This window comes from Pleurodeles waltl, chromosome 6 (genome assembly GCF_031143425.1).
Source record: "Pleurodeles waltl isolate 20211129_DDA chromosome 6, aPleWal1.hap1.20221129, whole genome shotgun sequence".
Classification (NCBI taxonomy): domain Eukaryota; kingdom Metazoa; phylum Chordata; class Amphibia; order Caudata; family Salamandridae; genus Pleurodeles; species Pleurodeles waltl.
This window is the reverse complement of record NC_090445.1, coordinates 441,594,010-441,610,517: the sequence shown is the minus strand read 5'-3', so window position 1 is coordinate 441,610,517 and position 16,508 is coordinate 441,594,010. Positions and strand designations below refer to the sequence as shown.

Sequence of the window (16,508 nt, the reverse complement as noted above, 5' to 3'; positions counted from 1 at the left end):
GTGATGGAATGTTTGACTTAATCTCAATCACTAGCAAGGGTTGGGCCCTTCACTATTTGGTTGCATTTAAGTGCTTCCATAGCATCTACTATAATGTGCTGCTTCAAAACACAATAGGATTTTGAGTCATAGTTTGCAGAAATGTATTTCCAAATCAAGGAATTTTATCCATAAACCTACATTTGATAATTAAGGCAAAAACAGATTTGTTTTCCCACCAGTTCAAAAAATAATATATTGTTTGTATTTGGTTCAGGTATGGAGATTTTATTCTTATGTTCAGAGCCTCCTGGATAAGAAGAGCGAATAAAAGAGGTCACCATTATTATTTGAGCAGAACATGATGCATCAAGTGGTGTGTGCAGTGTGGGGGGGGAGGAGGCCAAGTTTACCACTAGATACCTGGGGATTGTGAAGGTTACAGGTGGAGATATTTGACAATAATCTTATTGTTACTGCATATCTAATAGTATTTTTGTTTTCATGCAGCTAGAGGCTGGGCACTCTGGCAGACTGGAGCGAACAGAAGACCTTTGGCTCAAAGTGCGCAAGGACCATGCCCCACGACTGGCACGTCTTTCCTTGGAGAGCAGATCGCTACAGGATGTGCTCCTCTATAGTAAGAACTGATTGGTGGGTGGGGGAATTCAGAGCACCTATTTAAAACAAGTTTGCAATGTTCATAGCGGGAGCCTGAGCACTCATGGCTGGGCCATTTGGAAAGGGGTGGGGTGGCTGGATTTGAAGCACTCTAAAACTGATGGTGACCAGGTTATACTACATCTAACATACTTTGGATCCTGTGGTGGCTAGCACAAGAGGGATGGCATGCTGAGGTAGAGGTTTGTGTACTGCCACTTTCCTCCAGTTTTTGATGATGTGTGGGATGGATTAAAATCTAGTGATCAATATGAAGAGCAAAAGGGTAAATTAGGAGTTACTGATCTGATTGCGAGGGAGCAGAGCTAAATGTATAGTGATGTGTACAAGTCACTACACAGTCTCATTTGAACAGAGAAAATTCCTGAAAAAATGTGAAAGAGCTGTAGGCAAGGGTTCACGGTAAACATACCTATTCAGTGAAGAGCAAGTGCTTAATGTTGAACAACATTGGTGCACTCACAGGTCACAAACAATGGGCTGTATGTATTCGGCTTGGAATGCAGCCATTGGGAAATTGTTGTGATCAGTAATGTTAATTGATTTTTCAGCCGATAATCATTGAGCTGTTTTTTATGTAGTGGGAACATGTGTGGAAATGAAACCCCTTTCCAAAACTCCATACCCTGTTTCCCGACATGAAATATTTTCCTTTATTGATGTTATCCTCTTACCCGTAACCAGCTCTTTATTGCAGCGAACACTTGTTTGAGAATCGTACATTTTTTTGCATTGGTTGACACCAGCTAAATAACCCCTACACAACAATGACAACAGCATAATTATTGAAGCGCTAGAACTGAGAATGTTACCAGCTGTAGATGCTTTTTTTACACTAGGTTTTCACTCTGCCAGGCTTGGTCAACAGGTAACATCTGAAATTAGAACCTCTTCTCTCCTCATTCAGAAAAGCCAAAACTGGGCCGTGAGTTGGGCCGAGGACAGTATGGTGTGGTGTACCTCTGTGACAGCTGGGCCAACCACTACCCCTGCGCACTCAAGTCTGTTGTCCCACCTGATGATAAGCATTGGAATGACCTAGCACTGGAATTTCACTACATGAGGTGAGCATTATACAGATTGTTGTAATGTGCATTTGTTGAGCACATTGTTCACACCCAACGGTTCTTGTGACACTGTTGACATATAACATGTTTGTGATACGGTCTTTATTTTGTGCCATCCTGGACGTACACCCCTTCTTCATTTACTAGCCTGTGTTTTTTCCAGGCTGCCCTTCACTTGCACATTTCTGCACCTGACTTACCAAGAGTCCAGTCTAGCTTGGCATCTGAGCTGCTAAAAGTTTTGTCTACCCCATACTCAAAGAATGATGTATCATTGAGTCCTGTTTTCCTGATAGTTTTTCATCCATTTATCTACAAATGGATGGTGTGCAATGTAAATTGCAGAAAGCCCAAGGTGTACTCTAAGGTAACATAATATTTAAAGGAAACCTTTTTCACCGTAGAATTACATGCCTGTGGATCAGGTTTTGAGTGTAGGTGCTATTCAGGAGAACAGTTTGGCTACAAGAGCTTTGCATAATAGGATGCAGGTATTCCTCACTGGTATTAAAGCCTGTTTGCCATGGTTGAGCAGGGCCAGATTTACATAGTAATGTGCATTATTCAAATCTGGTCCAGCCTCCATTTTCATTTGTTCCATTTGTTTTCAAACATTGACTCACATTAAAATGCTGTTATAAGTGGAACTAACTTTTTGCTGATCCTATTTTGAGCAGATATTGTAGGGACATCAGCAGGTTGCCCTTAAGACCTACTAGCATGTCAGGGGCAGGAGTCTAATGCACTAAGAGCCCTTTCTACTGAAGTGAACGTGTTTGGAAGAATGTTGGTAACAAGATTATTTCATTTATGTCGAAATCTAATACTGCTTTTGGAGGAAACTAGAATGCGTTCTATTATTATCCTTTTACAATGAAAAGCCATGTACGTTCCTGTGCACTCTTAGCCTGAACCTTGGTTACTCTGTAATAGAAATAATAGCTATCATGAAAGCAGCCTTCCATGGTAAATATAATGTGGGCTAGTGTAGAGGCTAATATGATGGACCCATTAAGTTTGAAAGGACAAAATTGAATTCCCAGATTGTAGCGGGAATTATAGTTGGAGGAAGTACCTTTTGGTTCAGCATCATAAAAGACCCTCACAGAAGACCGTTCATAACTGTAAGCCTGGGGTATTCACCTTGACTTTAACACTGACCAGTTCAATTATTTTGATTTTCAGTCTGTCATGAGGCTTTCTGCAGGACTGCACTGTAGGCCATTGTTGTACTTACTTTAGGCCCAGTGAGCGCAATAACGTATACAATATTTTTCTCACTCATAAATGAGTGGTCCTAGGTCTATCATGTACCCACTCCCTAAGAATTTTTAGAGATTTAAAGCCTCCTTCCTTTATACCAGTTGATTATTCTGTCTTTACAGTTTTAGAAAAACTGGAAAAATTTGTACTGTTCATATACCGCCAAAATTAAGTTCTTCTGCGTTGATTACTTTCAATTTTCAGTCTGGTCTTAAGCCTTCATCAGACTTAGTTTTCTTTCTCGAATACTACTCAGAGAATTCCTCTGATAAGATGGCTTTTTACTTCTCCCTTGCAGTTTTGAGTGGCAATAAGTAAAGCAATTTATGTGTACTGTAGTAGCTTTCCACAGAACCTACAATACGATCAGTTTAGCTGTCCTTATATGCTGTGTGCTGTCACAGAAAAGGCAGATACTCCTTTTAATTCTATAGGCTGTAACTTGATGTCCACCTGGGCTTAAAAGGTGAGGAAACACACAAAAGGTGATGGAAGGAACACTTTGCAAATAATCTAACCTTTGGCAGTTGCTCCGGGTAGCATTCCAATACATTGTGTTTTTTGCCCGCTTTATCTCATATTAGAATCTGCCCTATGCAAATCTGTCTTGCTGCTACTTCAATATGAACAACCCAGCCCATACTGCCAATCCAAGTCCTTTCTGAACTGACAAACTAACAGCCCAAGACTAGTTTTTAACCCCTTAGTTGCTGTGTCTTCCCTATAACACCCTACCACCCAGTGCTGAGCCCTTTTTCGACTGCTTGGGGCTCCATAACGTTTTTTTCCAGATTAGGTATCCACTCAGAATGTGCATCCTTTATTCCCAAAAACCTGGGGATTCTAAAGGTACCCAGGGTTTGTGGATTCTCTTGGAGAAGACCGCGAAAATATAGCATAAGTTTAAGGTTTTTTTTTTTTGAAAATTCGGGGGGAAAGTGCTCCCGATAAGTGTCTGTTTTTTGTCCTAAAAATGGCATCCATGAATTTAGTACATATTATACTAAAATCATCATCTTAGAGGAACATGCAGAGCTGAATCAAAACAACTAATTTTGTATAGTTTGGGCTTTTTTCTAAGAACCTATTTTCCCTATTTTTGTACTTTCAGCCTACTTCCAATTTGTGGTGGAAGCAAATGTGAAACCCTTTTGGTGATCCAAATGAGCTATAGATTTCTGAAAAGTATACAAATTTCCGAATTCAGCAAGGGGTCATGTGTAGTTCCCTCAAGGTTTTCACAAGGAAAATAAATGTTGAAATAAAGAAATTGAAAATTAATAGGAAAAACTACATTTGTGATGTTTTTTTCTGTAACTTTTTGTCACGATGGCTGATTTAGAAAAACTATATGCCATTACGTCCGATAGACCCTTCTGATTGTGGGGATATGTAGGGAGCACATTTCTCCAGTATTAGATTCAAGCTCACATGCTTGAATCTTGCCCGTTGTCATGATGGGGAGTCTCACGGTAACAGCAATAAAAAGCAGTGGTACAAGATAGGCCTTAGAAACCCATTGCAAACTTCACCTTAAGGCAATCTGAGTAGAGACCCTCAATCACTCTTCCCCTTCAGAGCCACAATTCCTCAGATTTCTTACCGCACATGATTTGTTAGGGAGTCTCCCTGAGCTCTGCTCAGTGTTTCAGCTTTCGACTGTTGATCTGTCAACTCTACAAGTGACTCTTGATCCTCCAATTGACATCTGAGGTACAATTTTAAAGAGCTGTTCCTATTTTGACAATGTTGGAGGGCTCCAAGAAAAGGCTTTGTGTGGGAAATCTAGGCTTTTCTCTGAAGACCCCCACAAGGAGTGATTATACAGCCTTTACCCTCAGCCCAAGCTGAAGGAATGCAAGCACTGTCTTATTTTCTCAGCCAAAACTCCTAAGAACCAGGAAGCCCGACTGCTTCTGTGGCTTCAGAGGAAGAAGAAAGCCCAGTTGGACTCTGACTCTGAAAGTGGAGAAGGAGGGCACACTTTTTTTTTTTTTTTTTTTTTTAAAGAGTGAAAATAAGGGTCCTTCCTCATCTGGCAAAGATTCCAAGAGGGCTAAATCCCCTAGCAGGTAAACCAGTTCTGAGAGGTTGAGTAGTAGAGATCACCCTGGACATTCTCCCTCTCACAGAAAATCTCTCTTCACCTGCATCAGTTCCTGTGGCACCATTTATTGACCTAGGTGTTCAAATAGTCCATCCTTCAACAAATTGGTTGATGAAAAAAACTGCTTTGTCTTCTAGGGCATCGACAATGCAGGTTACTTCAACACCAGTGACTGCAGCGGTGTCGACGACACCTACGAGAACACCAACCACTTCTTCGTCGTCACTGCTTTCAGTGACGACAGCAACACCGTCGTTGACGAGACCGTCATCAGCAGCAAGAATATGGATAGTGATTCCATCTACGTTGTCTTCCAGTCTCCCGTTGATGCCTATTTCATCTGGGTTGACGACTCCATCAGCAGCACCGTTGACGACTCTGTATGTCAGGAAAATGAGCTATTCTCATTTCAGAGGAGGGCATTTCAGTAACTCTACAAACTGATCTTTCCAAGGCGTCACCTTTGCCTCCAGTTCGACTACGGGAGATACGGGAATCGGGGGGATAAAGGTTTGTTTGTCCATGCTTACAGTCCCTCAGAACTAAATGTGAAGAGCCAGGAGACGGAGGATGAGGATGTTGACCACGGTCCTCTCACCTATCTGGATGGCGATTTCTCTTTTCGAGACCGAGGTCGAGAGTCTGCTCAGGATTATGATACCTTTCATTAAAGATGTGTTATCCCTCTGATGAACCTGAGGAAGAACATCAAGCGCAAGAGCCCATTATTGTGGTCCCTGAATCTCTGGTTACGGATTTATGCATGATGATCAGTGACTACTAAAATTGGTTTCCTGATGCCAATCCATTATCTCCTAACTCCGATGCGAGCAAATGTCCCAGAGACACTTTCTCTTCCGAAAAGCCCTTTAGTGTCACTGCAAAAAAAGACCTGTTCCACCTCCCAACACTATCACGGATATCTTGGCAGATAGCTATGGCAACCAGCAATTTGAGGAAGGAGAAATTCCTTTTGATTCAACGGGGGATGACCCTAAACGGGGTGACTATGTGGCTCCCTGTCTGTTTCTCCGACCCCACCTCCAACAGATTCACCACCAGCAGATATAGGTGCCTTCTATCACCTCTTGGAATGTGCGTCCAAAGCGCTTTGATTTGTCACTCCTAGCTAAGCAAACTGAGTGCTTCCTTTATGACTTCAAAGATGAAGCTCAGCGCACAATAAGATCCATACCAATCCTGGAATACATCTGGCAAGAGGTGAGAAAGCTGATGAAAGCACTGGCCTCAGTTGCGGCAGTGGTAGTGAAACTGGTTATAAAATGAAGAACCCCTGAGAATGCACCAACATGCCTTATCGGTCAGCCTAGACCCAACTCCGTTATAATGCAGGCGACACAACAAAGGGCTAAAAATCCCTCTTCTCCATGTTCGGCTTCACAAAGCAAAGAAGATTGCAGACTTGATACCATAGAGAAGAGGTTAGCGGCCATGGCAGCAACATCAATAAGAGCCACCGATGTGCTGGTTATCTTTGGCAGCTACAACCGCCAGATGTGATCTGACATGTTGGCGTTTTTAGATTATCTCCCAGAGTACAAACGAAAAGAGGCAAGAGAGATACTGGTGAAGGGAGAAAAGGTCTCTTCGAAGATTATGGATGCAGCAATGGACATCTCTTCTGTTTTCTGTCAAATGGCTAGAGTGGCTGTCTTAAAGCCTTCAGCGCTGGTTAAAGGCAACATCTTTTCTCCCGGACGTTCAAGCAAAAATCCTGGACATGCCATTTGATGGAGAAAATCTATTCAGAAAGCAGGTAGATGATGTCCTGCAGTCTGTTAAATATGACAACAAAACTGCTCGCTCCCTGGGCACACTCCAGCAGAATATTTTTCCCTTCCTTAATGGGAGGCAGGTCAGAGGTCAGTTTACATCTCAACCACTTTACCAGCAGACCACGTATCAGCTGTATGCCCAACAGGGATTTTGGTCAGCTTATCTTTCCAAGACAATATTCAAGGTGACTGCAGCCTTCACCTATCCTAGGCAGCTAGCCTGTAGGGGTCCTCTTGCCAGAGGAAAGTCACAGGATTCTTCCAGAATACTGGCTTCGGTCACCTCTGTCCCACATCAATAACTCTGCAGTCCCCTTTCCATATTTTGCAGTTGTTGGAAAAAACATCTCTTTTCCGAAAAATGGATGTTAGACGTAAGCCAGCACGGTTACGGTCAGAAGCCTTCAAATTTTCCACTGCACAAAACATTTCACCAGCTTCTGGTTCTGCAGAAAATCAGTTTGCTTCTCTCCAAAAATTCCATAGAGAAAGCCCAGCTGGGTTAGCAAAACAAAGGATTCCATTCCAACTTTTTCCTAATCTAAGTAGTCCGACAAATGAAGATAGGTAATAGACTTGAGGCTCTTAAATAAATTAATCAAGAAACAGTCCTTCAGGATGCTGTCCTTAGAGGAAATGCCACAACTCATAGATTCAGGAAATTTCATGACATCTCTGGATCTGCTAGATGCTTATTGGCATATTCCCATCCATATAAGGCATCGTAAGTCCTTGCAGTTCAAGGTGGCAGGGTGCCATTATCAGTTCAAATTACTTCCTTTTGGGCTAGAATCGGCTCCAAGGGTGTTCATGAAGTGCAAGGCCCCAGGTTTTCCCATACCTGGACGACTGGCTCATATAAGGATCCACCTCATTCAGCCAGAAACTCAACTCAGGCCTGTCTGAAGCTCTTCAAAAGTCTAGGCCTCAAGTTGAACAGCGAGAAATCCTCCATAATTCCATCAAGGTCAGCAGTATTTCTGGGAGTAGTTCTAGACCCGGAAGTTGCAAAAGCCTTCCCTACCACGGATAGGATTCAGCGACTCAAGGCAATAACTGCATCTGTATCAGCAACAAAAGTCCACTTCTGTACGAGAGTACAAGTCAGTGTTACGGATGATATTATTCTGCATCCCGTTGATTCCAAACTGCCATATTTGTATGCAACCATGCAAGAACAGCTGGTTGAACAATGGATTCAGTACCAGGGGACCTTCGAAGATACCATTAAAATCACTAGAGATCAATTTCTTGATGTATGAATACGGACATTTTGCAGGGTGTCTCATTCATTCCTGTACAACCGCATATAGTGATGACAACAGATGCCTCCCTGGAAGGATGGGGAGCTCACATACAGGGCTTGGAAATCCATGGACAATTAACCGCTCAGGAGGCTTTGTCTCACATCAATTTCCTGGAGCTGAAAGATGTCTTCCTGGGCCTTCATACTTTGCTTCCCAGGCTTCACAACTCTTCAGTATTGGTGAGAATGGACAACACAACAACCATATTTTATCTCCTCAAACAAGGAGGAAAAAGATCAAAAATTCTCTCGGCTCAAGCATAGCAAATCTGGGAATGGGTGCTTAACAACATTGCACCCTAAAGGTAGAACATGTCCCAAAGGAGCATAACAGATGGGTGGATACCATAAGCAGGACAGACAGTGCCATGAATGCGAATTCCGTCAACATCAGCTAAAGCAGGTGTTTCAATGTTGGAGAGTTCCCAACCTGGATCTTTTCGCTACCCTACACAGTGAAAAAAGCAAGTTGTATGCCAGCAGGTACCCTCAATCAGGGACTTGGGGAAATACATTCCGTATAGCATGGGCAGGAATGTTTGCCTATGTCTTACCTCTTATCCGCTCATCCCCAAGGTCATCCGGAAAATGAAACCAGAACCTTGCCACCATATACTAATAGCCCCAGCTTGGCAAATCCAATACTTGTTCAACAAGCGTTTTCGCATATCGGAGTGTTCACACCTTCCATTTGTAACTAGTGGAGAATCTTCTCTCATTGAACGAGGGACACATTCTTCATCCACAGATTCGATCCCTCAACTTGTCCCCTTGGCTCCTCATAATACTGATTTTGTAACAGTGAGCCTTTCTGAGGATTGCGGAGCAATTCTCCGACAAGCTGGTTTGGAGAACAGTGTCTGGTGTTGATCTCAATCATTGCGTCACCTTTCATCTTCTCCAGAGCACATTCCTCCTTATCTGCTGCAGCTTGCAAAGTCAGGACTGACTCATTCATCTATTAAAGTACACCTGTCAGCGATCTCCAGATTCAGGAGACATAAAGGAGAACTCTCATTGTGGTTCAGCAGGCTGGTAAAGTAGTTTATAAAGGGCCTGTTTCAGGTCTACTCTCCGGTCAAACCTCTGCTGATAGCATGGCAACTAAACATAGTCTTATCTCAGGTGATGAGGGCTCTTTTTAAGCCAATCCATAAAGTCGACTAAATATTTCTATCTGCAGAGAGAATAAGTGACACTTTAGTATTGACAATCCATTAACAATATTTGCAGTTTTGAGAGGACAGAGTCATTTTGAGAACAAACTCAGTTAATCCCAAAAGTGCCAATGGCTTTTCAACTCCATGAGCCCATCATATTGCCAACAGTTTTCAGTGACCCCTCTTCACCATTGAAAGAGCCTTGCATTCACTGAATGTTAGACGTTTTCTCAGGTTTTACATAAACAGAACCAAATTGTTTAGAAATCTGATCAACTCTTAGTTTCCTTTGCATCACCAGGCAAAGGACAGGCTCTATCAAGGGTGAGTGTTGCACATTGGGTAGCTGCAGTTATTGAATTCTGCCATGAGAAATCAGGGAGACCCCTGTCGGTGAAAATGAAGGCACAATCCACAAGGAAGGTCGCTGCTTCTTCAGCCCTGTTCGGTGGGTATTACTATCTGACATTTGCAGGGCAGACATGTGGGTTAATGCCCATACTTTCACAAAGGATTACTGCCTGGACTCAAGGAGAAAAGCTGATGGAGCAGTCAGACAGGCCACGTTAAGGCACCTGTTTTCCTAAGATATGTAAGTTTACGTCACTTGTGCTTATTGCTTTATTATGATGTCTCTCGCTCTTAATTTCTCGATCTTATATTAAATGATATTGTTGTACATATGTACGTCTGTGTGTAGAGATATATATATATATATATATATATATATAGATATATATATAAAATTACTTTTATCAGAGGTTCTTCACATGTAACACATGCTTGCATCTGTAAATAGAATTAATACGAGTAAATGTTAGTCAGTGTTGCAATCATTTTTAGGATGGGATGGTTCGCCTAACCCACCTTTAGGGGTCTCCTAATACTGCTAGCTAGTCTGATTCAAGCATGTGAATCCATGAAAGATATAATATTAGAGAAAAAAACAAGTTACTTACCTGTATATTGTGGTTCTCCAGTATTAATATCTGTCATAGATTCACATGCGACCTGTTCACCTTTCCATTCATGCTCACCATTGTTATAACTCTTATTTTTAATTTTATTACACTTGTGCTCGAAATCTGAGGTATGGTATCTCTGTAACGGGAAGAGTACTTCAGGATCTCTGCTCTAGTTGGATGAAGTTTGGATGCATTAAAGCAATGTCAACGGGTTAAAAATGTCTGTTGTTTCCAATTGGGTTCAATAAGGCCTATTTAGTAGCACTGCATTTTATTGCTGTTACCATGAAACTCTTATCATGATGACGGGGAAGATTCAAGCATGTAGATCTGCGAAAATTAATGCTGGAGAACCACAGTGTACAGTTAATTAACTTGTTTTCTTCCTCACATTTCTGTGATGGATGGTTTAGGAATCTGCAAGGAGCCACAAACTTCCTTCCACCCGGCATTCCTCCAAGTCTCCTGATAAAATTGGTACCTCAATTTTGTGTGTAGGCCTAGTGTCCGCGACAGGGAACGGCCCAAAATGCAACATAGGCACATCGCATTTTACTACCGAAAACCGACCCTTTTTTTCCAATGTGGGTAGCTCTTGATTTTGGACCCTAGCTGTGCCGGCACCTGGGACACCTAGTCAACCTGTACATTTATGAAAACTAGGCACCTAGAGGTATCCAGGGTGGGCTGACTTGCTTGGCTCTCACCATGTTTTTTTTTTTTACCCAGAATCCCTTGCAAACCTCACACTTTGACTAAAAGAACACATTTTCCTCACATTTCTATGATGGAAATTATTGGAATCTGCGGGGAGCCACAAACATCTTTCCACTAGGCATTTCCCCAACTCTTCCAATAAAAATATTCTCACTTGTGTGGGCAGGTTCCACGCCTGCAACAGGAAACTGTCCAAAATGCAGCATGGCTTAAACTTAAAGCAAGGCAATAGTGATCCATTAGTTGCACATCTTTTAGTTTCAATAGTCTTACAGAAATGGCACTAAACACGCTTCAACACATCTGCTGCCAAAATGTGTACGTTTCGAGCAGGGAAAATCCCTGCCAACACTATTGTATGCAAAAAGTAGCAGAGCACTCTTAGCTGAAGTATTACATTGTTAGTGCATTGTGATCCAGGAACATGACTGTAACACAAGTAGTGATGTCTAGTAGGTGCACTAACAAACACAGTATAAAGAATCCAACAGTTGTGCTAAAAAGTAATTCTTTATTAAACATCTAAAAAAAGCAAGAAAAAATCAGTAGTTTTTTTTTTTTTTTTAAGTAAACAAATAACAACGCAAATGTGTTGATGATCTTGGTCACATGAAGAGATCAGCCGACACATGTTTCGTCGCTGCTTGGGGACTTCTTTAAGGCTACACACTAGCCATGTAGTGTCTCTGAAAACATGTTACAAGTACAAGACCATGATATCCAAATAGCTTTTGATGGTCCATTAAAGATCTGTTTTTTTTTATATTGTGTCTTTAGGCTGTTTCATCACCATGCTAGTCCGGCGGCCAAGAGTTAAATCTGTTGTAACAATAACTAAATGAACCGTAGACCTTGATACGTCTTTTGAAAAATATCCTAACTTATGGCATTCCCTCAACATGCATTCATGTGCTGACACCTTAAAGGCATTACGCCCTTGCTTGGGGATTCCTATTGACCTCTGTTAGATCCGTTCCTGTCACTGGCACTAGGCTTTTTTTTTTTTTAAGACCTTTTCTGCCCCCCCTTGGGGGCAGAAACCTCTAGGCACCAGGGATCTTTTTACTTTTGTTTTTTTTTTTTTTTTTTTTTTTTTTATAGAGGTGGGGAGCGACCGTTTAGGCAAGGGTCGCTCCCCTAGGGGGCAAATTATATTTAGGCCATTTCTGCCCCATTGGCCTATTTTTATGAGGCCAATCTGCCCCCAAGGGGGGCAGAAACCACTAGGTACAGGGGATCTTTGTTTTTGCGCCAATATCATGCAAGGGGAGCGACCCGTTAGGCAAAGGTCATTCCCCTGGGGGGCAAAATTATTTTAGGTCATTTCTGTCCCCCTGGGGGGCAGATCAACCTATTTTAATTAGGCTGATCTGCCCCCAAGGGGGGCAGAAACCACTAGGCACTGGGGATTTTTTTTGTTGTTGTTGTTGTTGTTGTTTTACAGATGGTGAGCGACCCCGTAGGCAAGGGTTGCTCCCCTGGAGGGGCAAATTGTATTTAGGCCATTTCTGCCCCCTATGGAGGGAGATAGGCCGATTTTAGGTCAATCTGCCCCCAAGGGGGGCAGAAACTACTAGGCACCGGGGATCTTTTTTTTTGCGCCAATGTCACGCAAGGGGAGCAAGCCCGTAGGCAAGGGCAGAAACCTCTAGGCACCAGGGCAAAAAAAATTTTTTTTTAGAGATGGGGAGCGACCCATTAGGCAAGGGTCGTTCCCCTGGGGTGGGCAAATTGTATTTAGACCATTTCTGCCCCCCTTGGGGGCAGATCGGCCAATTTGTGTTAGGCTAATCTGCCTCCATGGGGGCAGAAACCACTTAGGCACCAGGGATTGGTGTGTGTGTATGCGTGTGTTTTCTTTAGGGAGGCAGCCCCTTGGGTAAGGGTCGCTCCCAATGGGGGCACATTACTGTTGGCCATATCTGCCCCAATGGGGGCAGATGGGCCTATTTTTGGAAGGCCCATCTGCCCCAAGGGGGGCAGAAAGCCCACCAGAGGCCAGGGAAGTTTTCTCTCCAAAAATAAGAGGGTGGGGGTATGGCCTTACCCCCAACCCAAATAAATGGGGCCAAAGTTGTTCTGCCCACTAGTGGGCAGATGGGGCAATTACCCCTGATCCACACCCCGGGAGGGGGGTAGAAAGTCTACTAGATGCCAGGGAATTAAAAAAAAAAAAAAAAAAAATATTGGGGTGGTGGCTACCAACCAGTATGGGCCTGGTTATGCCCAAACCTCAACTGAAGGGGTTAAGAGTATTTCAGCTCTCCCCCGCACTCTAAAACATTTTATCCCAAAGCAAGCAAGAAGACATTTGATTATTTTGGGTTTTAGTTTTACATTTGGGCCATCAGAACTTGGCTTACTCTCAAAATCGTCCCACTTGGAATGGTGAGGTCTGCACTTTATGGACTTTGGGACGCTGCCATGTAGAAAAATCCACAAGACCTAGACACATCTGAAAACTAAACATCTGGTTAATTCCAGGGTGGTGTTTCACATGCACCCCGCACCATTTTTATACCCACAATCCCCTGCAAACCTCCAACTTTGCTGGAAATCACACATTTTTCCAACGTTTTTGTGATGGAACCTTCCGGAATCTGCAGGAATCCACAAAATTCCTACCTCCCAGCATTGTCTCATCTATACCAATAAAAATTCTGCTGCACTTGTCAGCCTAAATGTTTTTTTTTTTTTTTGCAAACTGCTCTTTTGGACCCCCTTTGCTCCCCCTCAATATCAACATGTTTTTGGCTCTTCCCTTTCACAAGCACTTGGCCCACCTACACAAATGAGGTATCATTTTTACCGGGAGACCGAGGAGAACATTGGGTGGTATGAAATGTGTCCCAGTGCGGTGATCCACACAGAAATGTGGGAAAAATGTGATTTTTTTTTTTAGCTAAATTTGAGGTTTGCTGAGGATTCTGGGTAAGAATACATTGGGGGATCCACGCAAGTCACGCCTCACTGGACTCCCTCGGGTGTCTAGTTTTCAGAAATGTCTGGGTTTGGTAGGTTTGCCTAGAAGGCTGCTGAGCCCAGGACCAAAAACGCAGGTGCCCCCCTGCAAAAACAGGTAGTTTTGTATTTGATAATTTTGATGTGTCCAGATAGTGTTTTGGGGCATTTCCTTTCGTGGGCGCTAGGCCTACCCACAAAAGTGAGGTACCATTTTTATCGGGAGACTTGGGGGAACGCTGGGTAGAAAGAAATTTGTGGCTCCTCTCAGATTCCAGAACTTTTTGTCACCGAAATGAGAGGAAAAGGTGTTTTTTTGGTCAGATTTTGAGGTTTGCAAAGGGTTCTGGGTATCAGAACATGGTCGGAGCCCCACAAGTCACCCCATCTTGGATTCCCCTAGGTGTCTAGTTTTCAAAAATGCGCTGGTTTGCTAGATTTCCCCAGGTGCCGGCTGAACTAGAGGCCAAAATCCACAGGTAAGCACTTTGTAAAAAAAAAAAAAAACACCTCTGTTTTCTGTGAAAAAATGTGATGTGTCCACGTTGTGTTTTTGGCCATTTCCTTTCGTGGGCGCTAGGCCTACCCACACAAGTGAGGTACCATTTTTATCGGGAGACTTTGGGGAACACAGAATAGCAAAACAAGTGTTATTGCCCCTTGTCTTTCTCTACATTCTTTCCTTCCAAATGTAAGGCATTGTGTAAAAAAGACGTCTATTTGAGAAATGCCCTGTAATTCACATGCTAGTATGGGCACCCCGGAATTCAGAGATGTGCAAATAACCACTGCTTCTCAACACCTTATCTTGTGGCCATTTTGGAAATACAAAGGTTTTCTTGATACCTATTTTTCACTTTTTTATATTTCAGCAAATGAATTGCTGTATACCTGGTATAGAATAAAAACCCATTGCAAGGTGCAGCTCATTTATTGGCTCTAGGTACCTAGAGTTCTTGATGAACCCACAAACCCTATGTATCCCCGCAACCAGAAGAGTCCAGCTGACGTAACGGTATATTGCTTTAAAATATCTGACCTCGCAGGAAAAAGTTAGAGTAAAACGTGGAGAAAAATGGCTGTTTTTTTCACCTCAATTTCAATATTTGTTTATTTCAGCTGTTATTTTCTGTAGGAAACACTTGTAGGATCTACAGAAATGACCCCTTGCTGCATTCAGAATTATGTCTACTTTTCCGAAATGTTTAGCTGTCTGGGATCCAGCATTGGTATCTCACCCATTTTGGCCACTAACTGGAAGGAGGCTGAAAGCACAAAAAATAGTAAAAATGGGGTATGTCCCAGTAAAATGTCAAAATTGTATTGAAAAATTGATTTTTCCAATTCAAGTCTGCCTGTTCCTGAAAGCTGGGAAGATGGTGATCTTGCCACCGCAAACCCTTTGTTGATGCCATCTTCAGGGAAAAAAACACAAGCTGCCTTCTGCAGCCCTTTGTACCCACTTTAAAAAAAAAAAAAAAAAAACATTTTCACTGTATTTTGGCTAATTTCTTGGTCTCCTTCAGGGGAACCCACAAAGACTGTGTGCCTCTAGAATACCTAGGATGGTGTAAAAAAAAAAAGGACGCAAATTTGGCGTGGGTAGCTTATGTGAACAAAAAGTTATGAGGGCTTAAGTGCGAACTGCCCCAAATAGCCAAAAAAAGGCTAGGCGCAGGAGGGGGAAAAGGCCTGGCAGCGAAGTGGTTAAAGGAAATTGTTCCCTGGCGTCTAGTGGGCTTAATCTCCCCTCCCCCAGGGATAGAAAGCCTGTCAATTTTTTGGGGGGGGTGGGGCATTGCCATGCCCATTCTCGGCAGCCACCAACTATAGACATTTCTATTTAAAAAATAATAATAATCCTTTGTGCCTAGTGCTCTTTCTGACTCCCAGTGGGGCCGATTGGGGCTATTGCCTCATCTGCCCACCAGGGAGGACAGAAAGACTTCAGTCCCCATTTATTTTGGGTAGGGGACATGGCCATACCCATGCTGGGCAGCCACTATCCCTCTTTTTATAAAGAATAAAAAAACAATAATTATCTGGTGTCTGCTTCCCTATTTAGGGGGGGTATAAAATGGGGATAATAATCCTCATCTGCCCCCCAGGGGACAGAAACTCTGTCTATTTTTGGGTGGGTGGGGACACTGCCATACCCATTCTGGGCAGCTCCCACCCCTAAACTTTACTGAAAACATAGTCCTTGGTGCCTAGAGGGTTTTCTGCCCTACCCTGAATTTAAAGGAAAATGCCCAGGGGGAGCAAATGTTCTCACCCAAAGGCCACTCCACCCATTATTGGTGGCTAGTTGGTGGATCCCTCCTTGGGGATCACCTTCCTGCAGTGATCCCCAAACAGGGATCCATTGGGTAGAGGTACTCTTCAGTGCTCAAGAGGCTGAGATAGCCCCTGGACACTGATTCTGTAACAGTAAAACAAGCCAATTGGCTTGCTTTACGTTCACTTTTACTACAATGATGTCTGCATGCGATATTCATTCTAATAA

General features: G+C 42.9%; 1 protein-coding gene across 1 annotated transcript in view; it reads left to right on the top strand.

Annotated features, from left to right (window-relative positions):
* Positions 1–16,508, top strand: part of DSTYK (dual serine/threonine and tyrosine protein kinase) — a 327,446-nt gene that overhangs the window by 270,683 nt on the left and 40,255 nt on the right. The window contains exons 7-8 of the mRNA XM_069238535.1: positions 490–619; positions 1,568–1,724. Of these exons, the coding sequence (XP_069094636.1) occupies positions 490–619; positions 1,568–1,724 (287 nt within the window). The remainder of the gene's footprint in view (positions 1–489; positions 620–1,567; positions 1,725–16,508) is intronic.